This window comes from Olea europaea, chromosome 10 (genome assembly GCF_002742605.1).
Source record: "Olea europaea var. sylvestris chromosome 10, O_europaea_v1, whole genome shotgun sequence".
In the NCBI taxonomy this organism is placed as follows: Eukaryota; Viridiplantae; Streptophyta; class Magnoliopsida; order Lamiales; family Oleaceae; genus Olea; species Olea europaea.
Genome location: NC_036246.1, coordinates 5931491 through 5946391, shown reverse-complemented (window position 1 = coordinate 5946391; position 14901 = coordinate 5931491). Strand labels below are relative to the sequence as shown.

The following is a 14901-nucleotide window of genomic DNA, read 5'->3' as shown; positions in this document are numbered from 1 at the left end:
GAAAGGAAAAATCGCACAATTGTTGAAATGGCAAGAAGCATGCTAAAGGGCAAAGGACTTCCAAATCTGTATTGGGCAGAAGCTGTAAATACGGCAGTATACATTCTCAATCGGTCTCCAACAAAGGCTGTACGGAATAAAACTCCATACGAAGCTTGGAACAAAAAGAAGCCAATGGTTGATCACTTCAAAATATTTGGCAGCATTGCTTATGCTCTTATCCCTTCTCAAAATCGGGAGAAATTTGACGAGAAAGGACAAAAACTTGTCTTTGTTGGATATAGTGATGAATCTAAAGGATATCGGTTATTAGATCCAACTACAAACAAAATTACAGTTTCACGAGACGTTGTTTTTGATGAAGCTGCATCTTGGGATTGGAAAGGGAAAGAAGTTGTGGACCAGACACCATACCATTTTGTTGATCCATTAACATTTCAAGCAGGTCCGTCACAAGTTGGAAATTTAGAGCATAATCCAAACCCTACTCCAAGAAGTGAGGAAGAATCTGATCCAGAAAGCCTTCCAAGAAAGACACGTTCACTACAAGACATATATGAGTCATGTGAACTTGGGTTGTTCTCTAGTGAACCACAATCATTTGAAGAAGTCTCAAAAGAAGTATGTTGGACAAAAGCCATGAATGAAGAAATGTCCACAATTGAGAAAAACAAAACTTGGAAGCTTGTTACCTTACCAGAAGGGAAGAAAATCATTGGACTCAAGTGGGTCTATAAAATAAAATACAATGAAGATGGGTCGATCCAAAAGCACAAAGCACGTCTTGTTGCAAAAGGGTATTCTCAACAGCCCGAAATTGATTACACTGAAACATATGCTCCGGTTGCAAGAATGGAGACAATTCGTACTGTTTTGGCACTGGCAGCTCAATTGGAGGTATGTGTTTATCAACTTGATATAAAATCGGCATTCTTAAATGGTGAAATTCAAGAAGAAGTTTATGTCGAGCAACCCGAAGAATTTGAAATCAAAGGACAAGAAGGAAAAGTCTATCGTTTATACAATGCACTTTATGGTTTAAAGCAAGCGCCGCGAGCATGGAATTGCAAAATCAATAGCTATTTCATCCAAAATGGATTCAATCGAAGCACGAGTGAATCATCTCTATATGTCAATAATCTTGGAAGAGACTTTCTTGTAGTATGTCTTTATGTGGATGATCTTCTATACTTTGGTACAAGTAAAAGCATGGTGGAAGAATTCAAGAAAAAGATGATGAGAGACTTTGAGATGAGTGACTTGGGTCAAATGAAATACTTTCTTGGCATCCAAGTCAAACAAAGCCCGGGAAGAATTTTTTTATCTCAAGAGAAGTATATTGATGATCTTCTAGAAAAATTCAGCATGAACCAGTGCAAGCCAGTCTCTACTCCAATGGGGCCGAATGAAAAATTCCAAGTCAATGATGATGCTGAAAAAGTAGATGCTACAGTCTACCGAAAGTTAATTGGTTCACTCATCTACCTCAACACAAGGCCGGATATCACTCAATCAGTGAGTTTACTTTCCAGGTTCATGAATGAACCAAGCAAGAATCAAGGCATTGAGTTCAAAAAGGAAAATAACTTCAACCTTGTTGGCTACACTGACAGTGATTGGGCAGGCTCACTTGTTGACCGCAAAAGTACATCGGGCTACATCTTTTGTCTTGGAACAAATATTATTTCATGGAGTTCGAGGAAGCAAAGGTCTATAGCACTATCTTCTGCAGAAGCGGAATACATTGCAGCTGCGGATGCCGCTTGTGAAGCAGTTTGGCTTAGAAGAATTCTAAAAGACTTGATGTTTGAACAACAAGAGCCAACAACAATACATTGCGACGATATGTCAGCAATTGCTATGACAAAATCCAGTTTTTCATGCCACGACAATATGTCAGCAATTGCTATGACAAAAAATCCAATTTTTCATGCCAGATCGAAGCATATTGAACTACGTCATCACTTCATTCGAGATTTGGTAAGTCGAGAAGAAATTTGCATGGAATTTATCAACACAAATGATCAGCCAGCAGACATTTTAACAAAGACAGTCACATTTGACAAGTTCAACAAGATCAAGGAAAAACTCAAGATTACAAATTAAGAGGGGGTGTTAAATGTGGCATTAATTTGTAATCTTAGGAAATAAATAAGGTTACATGCACTTGAAGAAAATGTATCAGGAAAATACATGATGCACTTAAAGAAAATGTATCAGGAAAATACATGATGCAAATTCATGAATTATTAGGTGTCCATTTATATTCCCATGTCTCTAGAGTTATCCATGTGGTCCTATAAATAGAGGTCATTCATGTAGTCTCATTGTAAAAAGGAAAAAAAAAAAGAAGAAAACATTATTGAGTGTGCTGTAGCAACTCAAAAACTATCAATAAAAATTCAAGTTTTTCTTCAACACTTCGTTTCCGCACTTAACCTTTTCCCTGATTTTTGGTGCAAGATATTGTTTCAAGTTGAATGGATGTTTACTTAGCACAGTTCATAGTAATGACAGTATCATTTTGTCGTATTGTCATGAGTTAACAGTCCCGCACATTGCATGTGAAGAACCTGAATTTCAAAACGTCAGACGAGAACTTGAAAAGGCATTTCACAGAGCGCATGAAGGAAGGAAGAATACTAAGTGTCAGGGTAGGTCTTTCTCAACTCTGTCAACTTGTGCCGCTACTGTTTTAGTACATTCTTTTATTGCATTTACTGCTGTTGTCATTGGTTCTCTGTTTTCTATTTATTTCTTTTTTTAAGATAAACAAGCATCCCAAAAATGGAAAGAACATTTCAAGAGGTTTTGGTTTCATAGAGTTCGATTCTGTTGATACAGCAGTAAAAATTCTCAGGGATCTGCAGGTAATATTCGAAATTCTGCTAATTTTTGGCTTACATCAATTGCATTTGATGAGTCTTCATGTGTATGTCACCTTCCTTTTCTCCCTAGAAAACTGATTTGGATGGGCATGCCGTCACATTGAAACTTTGTCATGCTAAAATCGATGAACATCAGCATAAAAAAGTTGACAGCGACAAGAGTTCAACGAAATTGATCATAAGGAATGTAGCTTTCAAAGCAACTAAAAAGGATCTTAGACAACTGTTTAGTCCATTTGGCCAGGTATAGTCGCTCATTTTTGCTGTAATGAAATTGTTCCTTTTTTTTCCTTTATTTGTTGTGTTAATTTTTATTTTGTTGCAATAAAATATGATGTGTGGATAATTCCCAACTTTTGATCGAGGACTACTATGTTTTGTTGATTTAATTATTATTCGATGAACTCCTCCTGAATTGCCTTCTAATTTGTAGTTCGATATATCTTTTGGCTCTCGGAAGTGATAATAAAAGTTAGAATGTTTTGTTGGGAATGCTCAAGGAAGGAAAATGGCAAATGCTGCTATAATTTTTTTGCTGTTTGCCTAATTCTGTGACCCTTTTTTAGAGCTCAAAACTGAACCTCAAGTTCTGTTCTTTTTAACCGTGTTTGCTTTTATCTGCATGATTTGGATATGAACTTATCCTGTTCAAAAATTTCTGGACCCTCTTTTGATTTTTAGTACTTGGTTTGTTTTCTATTGAAAAGGTTAAGTTTGATTGCCTGCGGACATCAAATGTTGAAATCGGTTGTAACTTATTCGTTGATTTAAATGGTTGAGCAGTATGATAGGTATTTATGAACCTTTCAACTCAACATCGGGCTCCAATTTCTGTTTGCATTTCCTTTGAGATTTGTGTTTTTTGTTTTGCTAAATTTCAACTAGCTGGTCGTGTGTATAAATCCTTCCCTTCATTCTTGCCTATTGATTCACCCCCACCCCCCAAAAAAATTAAAAAACAAACAAAAAAACAAATACTAGGCCCTATTGTTTTATTTCAGCTACATGAAGTCGTTTTCAACAATTTTTAGTCGGTGAAAAGACCTAACATTTATTTGGTTTTCTACCTTCATCAGGATGTTCTCAAATGGAACATTCAACGAGGGGTGGATGGGGGCTCATTGTCGGTGTTAAATTTCTTAGGCATCTTGTTTTTGTATTAGGCGTCCCTACCATTGAACATGTTTGTCGAACTTTTAGCATTTTGAACTCAAGGCGGCTAAATCTAGAACTTCACTGATATATCGAACTTCACTGATATATCACTTGGTATAACCAACTCAGTCCCCAGAAAGGTGTCTCCATCGGGTTGATTTGTCGCTTTTATTTCTTGTTAGGAAGGGGTTGGTGGGATTCTTGCTATTTGATTATTCTTTTCTCAATTCGGTATAGCATTTGCCGATAACATGTAGAAGATAACAAAGATGAATGGATTCTGAGTTTTTTGTATATTGGTAATCTGTAATAAAGTTTCCTCAGCACTGCGGCCAAATTGTACAAATAAAGATCTAAGAATCCCCCGTCTCTCCCTATCCATAGAACTTGAGTTTGCCTCGTACTGAAAGATATATATATTCAATTTTTTGATATGTATGGATTTCACACGAGTCTTTAGTTGATAAATGCTACGGCATACTTGATTTGTACCCTGCAGATAAAGAGTTTAAGGTTGCCAAAGAGGCTTGGCAACTGCAACCACAAAGGTTTTGCTTTTGTAGAGTGTGTTACGAAGCAAGAAGTTCAGAATGCCCTTCAAGCTCTTTCAAATACCCATTTGTATGGTCGTCATCTGGTAAGTCGGCAAAGTAATGCATGGTTTTGTGTATGCTCTAGTGCAACTCTTAACTGCCTGCTTGCTTTCAGGTTCTTGAGAGAGCCAAAGAAGGTGAGAGCTTAGAGGAATTGCGTGCACGAATAGCTGCCCAGTTCAGTGACTCCGCTTAAGTTATCGAAAAAGAGGAAGCACATGACTGTATTGGAGGAAGGAAATGTTAAATTTAAACGAATTGCTTATTAGTATTTTAACTTGTTCCGTAGAATGCAAACAGACGATAATATAGCCCTTGTTTGAGCCCCATTTTGGATGGAAAAATGAATTCTTTAATAGTGTATTGATGAGAAATGTGTAGTTAAAAAATTAGGAAAAGTTTTGAATTTACGTGTAATATTATTTTATTGAAGAATGTGTGATTAAAACAATGTCAAAACATTGTAAAAGAATTCATTTTTTCTAAAGAATGGGGATCGGCATATTCAATTTTTGCATATGGAGATGTTAGTACGGTCTACTTTAATTTGGTTCAAAATTTAAACTTTATTAATGATCTCGATATCTGAGCACACAAAATTTGAAATGAAAATCACAAATCGAACCGTGTACAAGCAATGTTTACTGTATATGATATCTATGTAAAGAAAAGGCACATCTCCTTGTCAGTACAGTGGAACTTAGCTATTATAGTCGACATAAGCAACATGAGTTGCATGACGCCTACATCAGGTTACAAATTGTTGTGTTCATTTAGCTAATGATTTCATTGAGAGCAAAAGAATCAAATTTATATTGCATACTCTGGTAGCTTTGTAGTAGAAAAAATGATGCTGCAAGTAGATTCTTCACGCTGTCGCCACCTTCTAAGCGCCGTCAAATGAGTAGTTTTTATGTGGAAAAGGTGTATCAAGTTTCAAGTACTCTAGCTATAGCTCGGCTTCAAGGAATCGCCACCTACCCTACGGTCAACTGCAGTTTCAGACATGAGTCTACCATCAAAAATGAGCCGTAAAATTGTAACGAGAATTCAATTTTTTTTTTTATTTTTTTTAGCATTATTTTGGAACTAAACCTATTAACTTAACATGCAACAATGTAACAGTAAGGGCCTATTTGATTGGTCATGGAATTCGAATTTCAACTTTTTTCAATTTTGTGTGTTTGATATGTTTTATTTTTCATGGAATTCTATTTTCTTGGTTGTATTGAGAATTGGCATTTTCTTGGTTTTTCAATCCACTGTTCACCTTTTTTTGAGACAATGAAAACAAATTCTAAAAATTATTGTAAAAAAATATTTCCCTTTAATTGACAATTTTCATGTAAAATAAAATCAAACGAATACCAAAAGATAGATGATTTTTTTTTTTTTTTTTTTGGCAATGGAAACAAATTTTATCCCAAATACCAGTAAATTTGATCACTTTAATTGACAATTTTCATGTAAAACAAAGTCAAACAAATCCCAAAAAATACTTTTATTTCAACATTTTTCACGTGAAAAATTATACCAATCAAACACAAAAATTAACAATTCTTAAGAAAACAATTTTTAAGTAATTCAATTCCCTATAATTCATTTTCTTTCCACCCAAATTTCATTTTTACAATCAAACGGGCCCTAAACAATTTTATTAAACATCATCATCTTTCTCATTCAATTCATTCACATTAGCAAGTACGGTCGCTTCTTCATTATCAGTGTGATAATCTCATTCAATTTATCCTCTTATCCTTCATTCACCAAATTTTCAACCAAATATTCAACTGTTTTTGCACTTGTTGGCAGTAAAGTTCTCATTGATATCACCAGTTTGACTTTGAATCTGTGCTTCTTAATTATGTTGTGCTGGAGAGATTGAGATATTAAGAGTCTGTTTGGGAGTGATTTTGAGAATTGATTTTTTGACCGTTATGAGAAAAGTGGAGTCCATATGTGAGAGAAGAAGTCAAATATGACGGCTGGAATAGTGAAATAACGATCAAAAAATCAATTTTTTGAAGAAAAAATTCACTCTAAACAAGCTCTAATTTGACTCAATCACATTGGAGTTGATTTTTTGTGTTTTGGTTGTAGGTGGTTATGAATAGGGTTCATGGATATGATGGATAATTGGATACTGGAAATAGTTTCTAGAGTTTTATCTACATCGACATAAAATAAAAGGGACTAACAAATGCCAGAACATGTGTCAGCATTTCCTATCAGTTTTTTCTCCTCACACAATCCTCACTTCCACTTCAATAGTTCTCAACTTGACTTCTCTCTCCCTCTATAGAAGAATAATTTGTAAATATTATGCTTTCGGTCCAATCAACTTTAGACATAAACACTTTTGATATATAATTGATGCAATTTTATGGCGGATTTATTACTTAATTAATATTCAATCAAATTAAATAATAAAGTCCTTAGATTTAGATCTTGGTAATAGTTAATCATAGGGAGTTGTAATTGTGAAATACAAATTACATATGATTGCATCTTAATTCATCCGTGGTCGTAAATAATAATAAGACACGGATATCGTTATTATGGATAGATCATCACGTGTGACATTTTTTACTTGTGAAGTAAGCTGACCTTGCAAGTTAAAGTGCATGACACTTAAATGAACACGTTGATGTTTTGTTATAGAGCAAAACATTAGAGACCAGTTGGGAGATTTTACATGGATAATTATTTTAGTGTCAGTAGTTAATCTCTGACATTCGGTAGTGGAATTGATCCTTTAACTTCAGGTCATCACAGCGCCTTATATAAGGACATACATACTTTGGTGATGTTAGATGTTACTCTACCAAGGATCGCTAATACAACATCGTTCGGGTATATCAAGAATCATAATGAGGGCTTAATGGGATATTTTGGGGTTAAGAAGACTTTAGAAATACTAGGTGAACATTTTTATTGTCCTAAGATGAAAATTGAAATTGATCGGATTTGTAGTAGATGCATAACTTGTAAGAAGGCCAAGTCTAAAGTTTTATCGTAAGGATTGTATATACCTCTACTTGTTCTTAGTGAACCTTGGGTTAATATTTCTATAGATTTTGAGTTGGGTTTACCTAAAATTAAGAAGGGATGAGATTCGATATTTGTGGTGGTAGATAGATTTAGTAAAATGACACATTTCATTCGATATCATAAAACCAATGATGCCACCAATATAACGTATCTATTCTTTAAGGAAGTAGTGCGTTTTCATGGGATTCCTAGGAGTATTCTATTGGATAGGGATGTCAAATTCCTTAGTCACTTTTGTAAAGTTTTGCGGAATAAGTTAGGCATAAAGTTATTATTTTCTACAACTTGTCACTCATAAATTGATGGACAAATTAAGGTAGTTAATAAGACCATGATACAATTGCTATGCGCTATAGTTAATAAGAATTTGAAGAGTTGAGAAGAGTGCTTACCATTAATTGAATTTACATATAATATGGCCATACATTCTACTACTTCATTTTCCCCATTTAAAATTGTATATGGTTTTAATCAATTAATACCTTTAGATTTAATTCCTTTACCTATTAATGAACGAGGTAGTTTAGATGGAAAGAAGAGAGCCGAATTGGTGAAATCACTTCATGAGAAGGTAAGAATGCAAATTGAAAAGAAAAATAAGCAATATGTGTCACAAGCAAACAAAGGTCGAAAGAGCATTGCATTTGAACCCGGTGATTGGGTTTGGGTACACTTGAGAAATGAACGCTTTCTAGACAAAGAAAATCAAAGTTGCAACCATGGGAGACAGTCTATTTCAAGTTCTTGAAAGGATTAATTACAATGCCTATAAGCTAGATCTTCTTGGTGAGTATAATATGTTCAGCTACTTTCAATGTGTTTGATATTTCTCTCTTTGATGCAAGTACAAATTCGAAGTCGAATCCTTTTAAAGAGGATGGGGATGATGTGATCCATGGAATGAACGCAACAAAGGCAAGTCCGATCAAAGATCGGTTAATTGTCGAAGACGGGCTGATGACTCGATCGCGAGCAAAGAGTGTCAAAGAAGAGATGGAATTGCTCGTTCAAGCTACAACGGATGAAATGTCGATCGTTGTGAGCAAAGGAACAAGTTTCATGTTGGGCTCGGAAGAGGAATTTCGATAGACCAACTTGATTTAGGCTGCAGACGCAAGAGAAAACAGATTACACTATGCGACCGCATTAGCGTAAAAGTCCATGGGTCACATAGAGACAAGCAAAAAAATCCAACTAATGTATTTTAGTCTTCTATGCGGTCGCATCCAAGGAAGCTATGCAACCGCATATTTCAAGTGTGGTCACGAATTTTTCAAATTTTTGCGAGATCTTTTATTTTAGTTAGAATTCTATTTTTTTTTATATCTTTGTAATCGCTTAGACTATAATTCCGTTTATAACTAGGTTTTATGGATTTTCTATAAATAGGACCTATTATTTCATTGTAAAGAACAAATTTTATCATATATTCAATTGAGAGGCAAATTGTTTTTATCTTGTTCTTCATAATTTACTGAACTTATCAAGATTTTAATTCTTGTGGCGTTCAAACAAACCGGGTAAGATTCTCAAGTCTTGTGATCAAGAGGTCTACTTATTATCGACAATTTATTGATTGCTTGGTTCAATATTTTTTAATCAATCTCAAAACTTTGATTTATTGACTTTCTTGGGTTGTGATTCGATCTCGTGTAGGTTTCGAAACTTCAATTGCTACGTGGGTTCGCATCACCTTGAATTTATTTTCTCAACCTATCAGCTAACTTCTCTCCTTGAAGTTGAACGATACATTGATACAGATGCTGATTTGAGTAAGAAATTACACATTCCATTTACGTCAAATACTACTTATACTAGTCCTAAAAAATACAATAATTATAATACATTTTGTCTAATAATTATGTTTACAAAAAAAAAAAAAAGACAAAGAAAAGGTAATCATTGATTTTAAATTTCCAAGCATCTTAGCAGTTGCAATTGACATAATGCCTACGCGATTGATCCAATAAAAAGATGGCTACCAAACTTGGGCATAGGATGTAACTTCCGAACAGGAATTTCAAAATAATGATGTTGAGTGTATGGGATTCATTTGCTGATAGAAAATATTGATAGCAGAAAACATTGAAAAAAAAAAACAGTGATATTTACAACAATATAAAAGTTACATATTTCTTTGGTATGTTCCACTATCTATTCCTTATTAAAACTCTTAAAGAGGTGTCGTATAACCTATTTATAAATATGTAGATCATTATTGTTATAAATTTTTGATGTGTTTTCTTTAATGCTATTACTTAGATTTAAAACTATTCACAAAAGTTCATAGCACGTTCTTCATAAATACTCCTTCCATTGTAGTAAAAGAATTGATAAAATAGTATGTATAAGTTGTTCAAATTTTCTTACTTTTGTTTCCTAATTCGCACACATATGTATGCAACATATCATTACCTTATTTAATTTGTTACTCCGATCTTATTCTTTTAGGGCGAACACAAATATAGTCTTAAATTGAAGTTGATAAGTTGAAATTTTTTGCTAAATTCAAGTTACAGCTTGTTTGGAATGTCAAAGAAAATAAAAAATCCATTCTTCATCTATAAGATTATAGATATCAACTTTCAAACATTGCTACCTCTCACGGGCAAGTCCAATGCTATTAAAGTAACTTACAGCATAACTTCGCAACGCTCTCCATTTATTTAATTAACATATCTAGATTAATAATGCAAAGAACTTTAATCTAAACAGATAATTAGATACAATGTGCCAATCAATAAGTAATTAACATTTTATTTACCCACCTAAACATATACAACCTAATTTCACCAGAGATCATTACATCATTGCTTATATTTATTTATAAAATTAATAAATATTTATTAACATACAATATATAATAGACAAACAAAAGAATGATAGTTGAGCAAACATTTCACATCTTCAATTACTTTAACAAAATTTAAAATTTCTACGCTAATAAAAAAATAAATAAATACCAAACGTATGCAATGCACGTGACATAAACTAATTTTAACAAAAATTGGGTTATGTTAAATATACATTATGGTGTCCATAATGTACAAATGACATAACATCATTAAAGAGTTGAAAAATAATTTTTTCAACCCTTCAATCATGGAATTCCACATGTACATTATGAATACTCTTATAGATACCATAATATACATGTAAAATTATCCATAAAAAATGGTGAACCGCTCTCCCCATCAAGGAAAAAGTTGATAAGATGCACGAGCCGAGCAAGAATTTTTCTTTTTTTTTCGAATAAGTTGGCTTGCTTCATTTGTCATAAGAACATACTCGCATAAAGAGTCAAGTCGAGCCCAACGATGAACAAATAGAATGACTTGATAGACCCATTTAACATTCTTAAGATGCACAAATTTTTCTTGCTCATTGCACCCCCTTTTGCTGCTCCGGTCTTTTCTTTACCAACACCTAGGTTTGGGCAAAAATCCACTCAAACCGACAAACCCAAGATTTGAATTTATTTATTTATTTTAAAATTCAATTAGATTGGATTGTGTTGAAAAATTAAATTTGAGGTCGAGTTGGGTTGGTTCTCGGGATATGAATTAAAACTCAATTCAACCCAACCCAACCCAATTCGATGAATTAAAAAATTTAATATGTAAAATGAAAAAAATCTAAATAGAAACAATAATGGAGGCAAGAGAAGAATGTAGAGTGTACAAACGTCCCCTTTTTATATAGGCTGATTGGTATAAATACTATGTACAAATGCAAAATAGTTTGACAATAAATTAAAAATTAAGGACATGATAATGAAATGATTAAATCCCAAAAATATTATAAAAAAAATGCTCCATAGTTACAAATTTATTTATAAATTATTTTTGACAAAAAATTTCTTTTATAGATTAAAAATAACAGATATTTTCAAATAGTTTCAAACTTTAAAAGTTATTCAAATTCAAAATAATAATAATAATAATAATAATAATAATAATAATCATAATCGGATCCAACTTGAAATTGGCCTAAGTCCGAACTGACCAACTCTACCCAAACTAAACTTAATTGGTTGGGCCAACCCAACCCACGGCCAGTCCTACCAACACCAGGCTCGAACTCCCACTTCTCCCCTTTCCCTAAAGGGAAAAATTCATTTCTCAGGTGTATTTTTGACACGAATGCAAAAATCTGGTAAAAAGTTTAAAATTTCAAAATTTAAGTTTATATTTAGTTAATTAAAAATATTTATTAATTAAAGATAATATTAAACGATTAATGGTCACAGACTCAGATTTGTGGGTCACAAATTTACATACTGATCACATATTGTCAAATTAATTAATCATATATTATTTCGAGGTCACAGATTAAAAATTTTGTAAGTCACAGATAATTTCGAGGTCACAAATTAAAATTTTTATAGTCACAGATTATCAAATTTTAATGTCACGGACCAAATCTTTGAGGTCAAAAATTATTTTATAATCACATATTAATAAATTTTAAGGTCACAGACAAAATTATTGGTCATGTATAACAAACACTCCACTCATGATCCCAATCCACCATCAATCATCGATCACATAGCAACCAAAATAATTGGTAACAAACACTATTACACCCCGCCCCCGCCACAACACCACCACGACCACCGCCAACAACAACCAAAACAACACCAAAACATAACGATCGACGGCACCACACCACACCATCACACAACCACCAACCACCATCTTGCCACCACCAGCAAATTTTTAATTTTTTAGTGACATAAACCTAATTTTTGATCACAAATCAATGAAATAGCTGGTCACAGACGCCTAAATGGTTGGTCATAGATTCTAAACACCCCACCACCGGTCAATCGCCGCTTGCAACACACCCCCTCAACACCACACCCTATCCCGATCCCATTCCAACACAATACTCACCACACCCACACTCATCACCACCACATTCAACCACACCACCCATCTCACAGCATCTATATCCAGCACCACCACACAAATCACATAAATCAGCTCACCACAACCTCTTCAGATCTACGACTCACCAAAACCCGCCCATATATACTATTCACCACAACCTCTTCAGATGGGAAAGAGAGAAAAAACCCCAAATCCTTTCCCCATGCCGGCACCAGTCGGCACCGAGGACTGCAGCATCGCAACAGCATTGTGACGGCACCGTTCCTAGCAGCATCGTCGGCACCGTTCGCAGCAGCATTACAACGCAGCGTTGACGAAAAATAACAACGTTGGAAGGAGCGAACGCAGCCGACTATGAGATCGAAGAAACCCACTGGAGATCGAAGAGCGACACGAAGGAGCCAGCGAGTGAGGTTGCTTCAAAGGAGTAGAGAGAGAAAAGATAAACTGCCGACGGTGAGTTGCTTCAGAGCGTTGTCGTCGTCGTGAATCGCCGCCATCTTCGGTGATATATTGTGAATCTGTGATAGGAAGAAGGGAGAGTGCACTGAAAGACGGTAGAGAGAGAAGGAGAATGGATAAAAATATTAGGGTTTGGGAATTAAATTTGAATATTTAATATTTAATTATTAAATTAAAACCTGGTATTTGAACAATTAATCTTGGTCCTTGATTTTTGAATTGTGATCTTCAAAGACCTGCTACCATGTAATTTCCACTTCCCTAAAACTACCAATTAAGGGCTCTAACTGCACCTTCCTTTCTCCCTAATTCCATCAATACCGGCCCCAACCGATTAGTTGGCGAAAACGCCTCGGCCGTCACGATGATGCAACGTTAGTAATTCTTTTCATCTTCCAACTCTCAAATAATCCTCTCTCTTTAATCTTTTATTACTGTATCTTCTGCTGAATTTAATATCTGCAAACAATTCTTCCAATTTTTTTCAATTTTATAAATATTTAGGGGTAAACATTATATATCTTCATGAAGACATTGATAATATAGACTTGAAGACCATAAGGGCGGGTAGAACTGATAGGGTTCAAACTTTGATGGCACCATAAAATTTGGTATTTTTTTTATTTTTTTTTTTTGCTTTTGTTTCTTTGTTTTAGAGAAGGGGTCAATTTAACATGCTTAAATTGGCACAAGATTAGGGATATCCTAATGTTGTAAGCTTGTATGCAATCACTGTAATGGTTGGAGCTCAACTTCAAGCAAAACCAACCAAATCAACACGACCTACACACAACTAAAGATACTCAGTTGGGAATTAACAACCCAACCCAAGCTATAATTGTATTAATTATCTGAACAAAATTACAATTCAAAGAAAAGGAAAGAAGTTAGAAGAAGAGGGCAGAAGAAGCAAGGGAAATTCAGAGAGATTGGGTATGAAGAGACAGTTCTGACCTTCCACACTCTTCTTATGCTTTCCTACGGTTTAAGTACTACAGCCAAAATGTGTTCCCAAAATGATAAAACGTATTACACTCAAAACAATTAAATTTGGGGTAAAACAGTGTCGTCTTGGATTTCAAAATTCTCGCGGAACTTTTGGGATCTCTTCTTCTTTGTTCCCCAGGTGCTTCCATCAACTGGCTGGTTATGACATTCTTCCCCCTCAAATCGACCTTGCCCCTAAGGTTGGAAGTGAGGAAACTGTGTCTAGATCGTTGCAGTATCTTCCCAAGTTGCATCTTCCCTTGTAGCATGCATCCACTGTACTAACCATTGAGTAACAATCTGATCATTCCGTTTGAGTATACCGATTTGTAGGACTGCCTGAGGAGTGCTGTGTTGTTGTTCTACATCATTGATGTCTGGGATTAACAAAATAGGCACCACTTTGTCCCCTATCTTCTTCTTAAGCAGTGAAACGTGGAAAATAGGATGGCTTTTGGAGCCAGGAAGAAACTCCAACTCATAAGCTACCTGTCCAATATTTCTGATAATTTGATAAGGTCCATAGTATCTTACAGATAACTTGAAGTTGACCCATGTAGAGATAGACTGTTGTTTATACAGCTGAAACTTCAAATACACCCAGTCTCCAGTTTGGAATTCCCTCTCAATTCGGTGCTGATCTGCGTAAAACTTCATCATTGCCCTAGTATCAGCTAAATGTTCTTTGAGCAACTAATCCATGTGGTGTCTCTGTTGTACCAACTCATCCACTATCGCAATGTTAGTTTGCTGATAAGGCCCTAAGGCTAGATCAAGCCCCCTAAGGCTAGCTGCGGGGGCTTGATCCCATAGAAAGCTTCAAAATGGCACATTCTAATGGTTGTGTGATAAGTGGTATTATACTACCATTCA

General features: G+C 34.7%; 1 protein-coding gene across 1 annotated transcript in view; it reads left to right on the top strand.

Annotated features, from left to right (window-relative positions):
• The window catches only part of LOC111401004 (multiple RNA-binding domain-containing protein 1-like), a 12389-nt gene extending 7397 nt beyond the window's left edge, over positions 1-4992 (top strand). The window contains 6 exon segments of the mRNA XM_023028517.1: positions 2550-2654; positions 2769-2870; positions 2959-3132; positions 4543-4680; positions 4752-4822; positions 4824-4992. Coding sequence (XP_022884285.1) covers positions 2550-2654; positions 2769-2870; positions 2959-3132; positions 4543-4680; positions 4752-4822; positions 4824-4905 — 672 coding nt within the window. The 3' untranslated portion in view covers positions 4906-4992.
• Positions 4993-14901: the final 9909 nt, after the last annotated feature.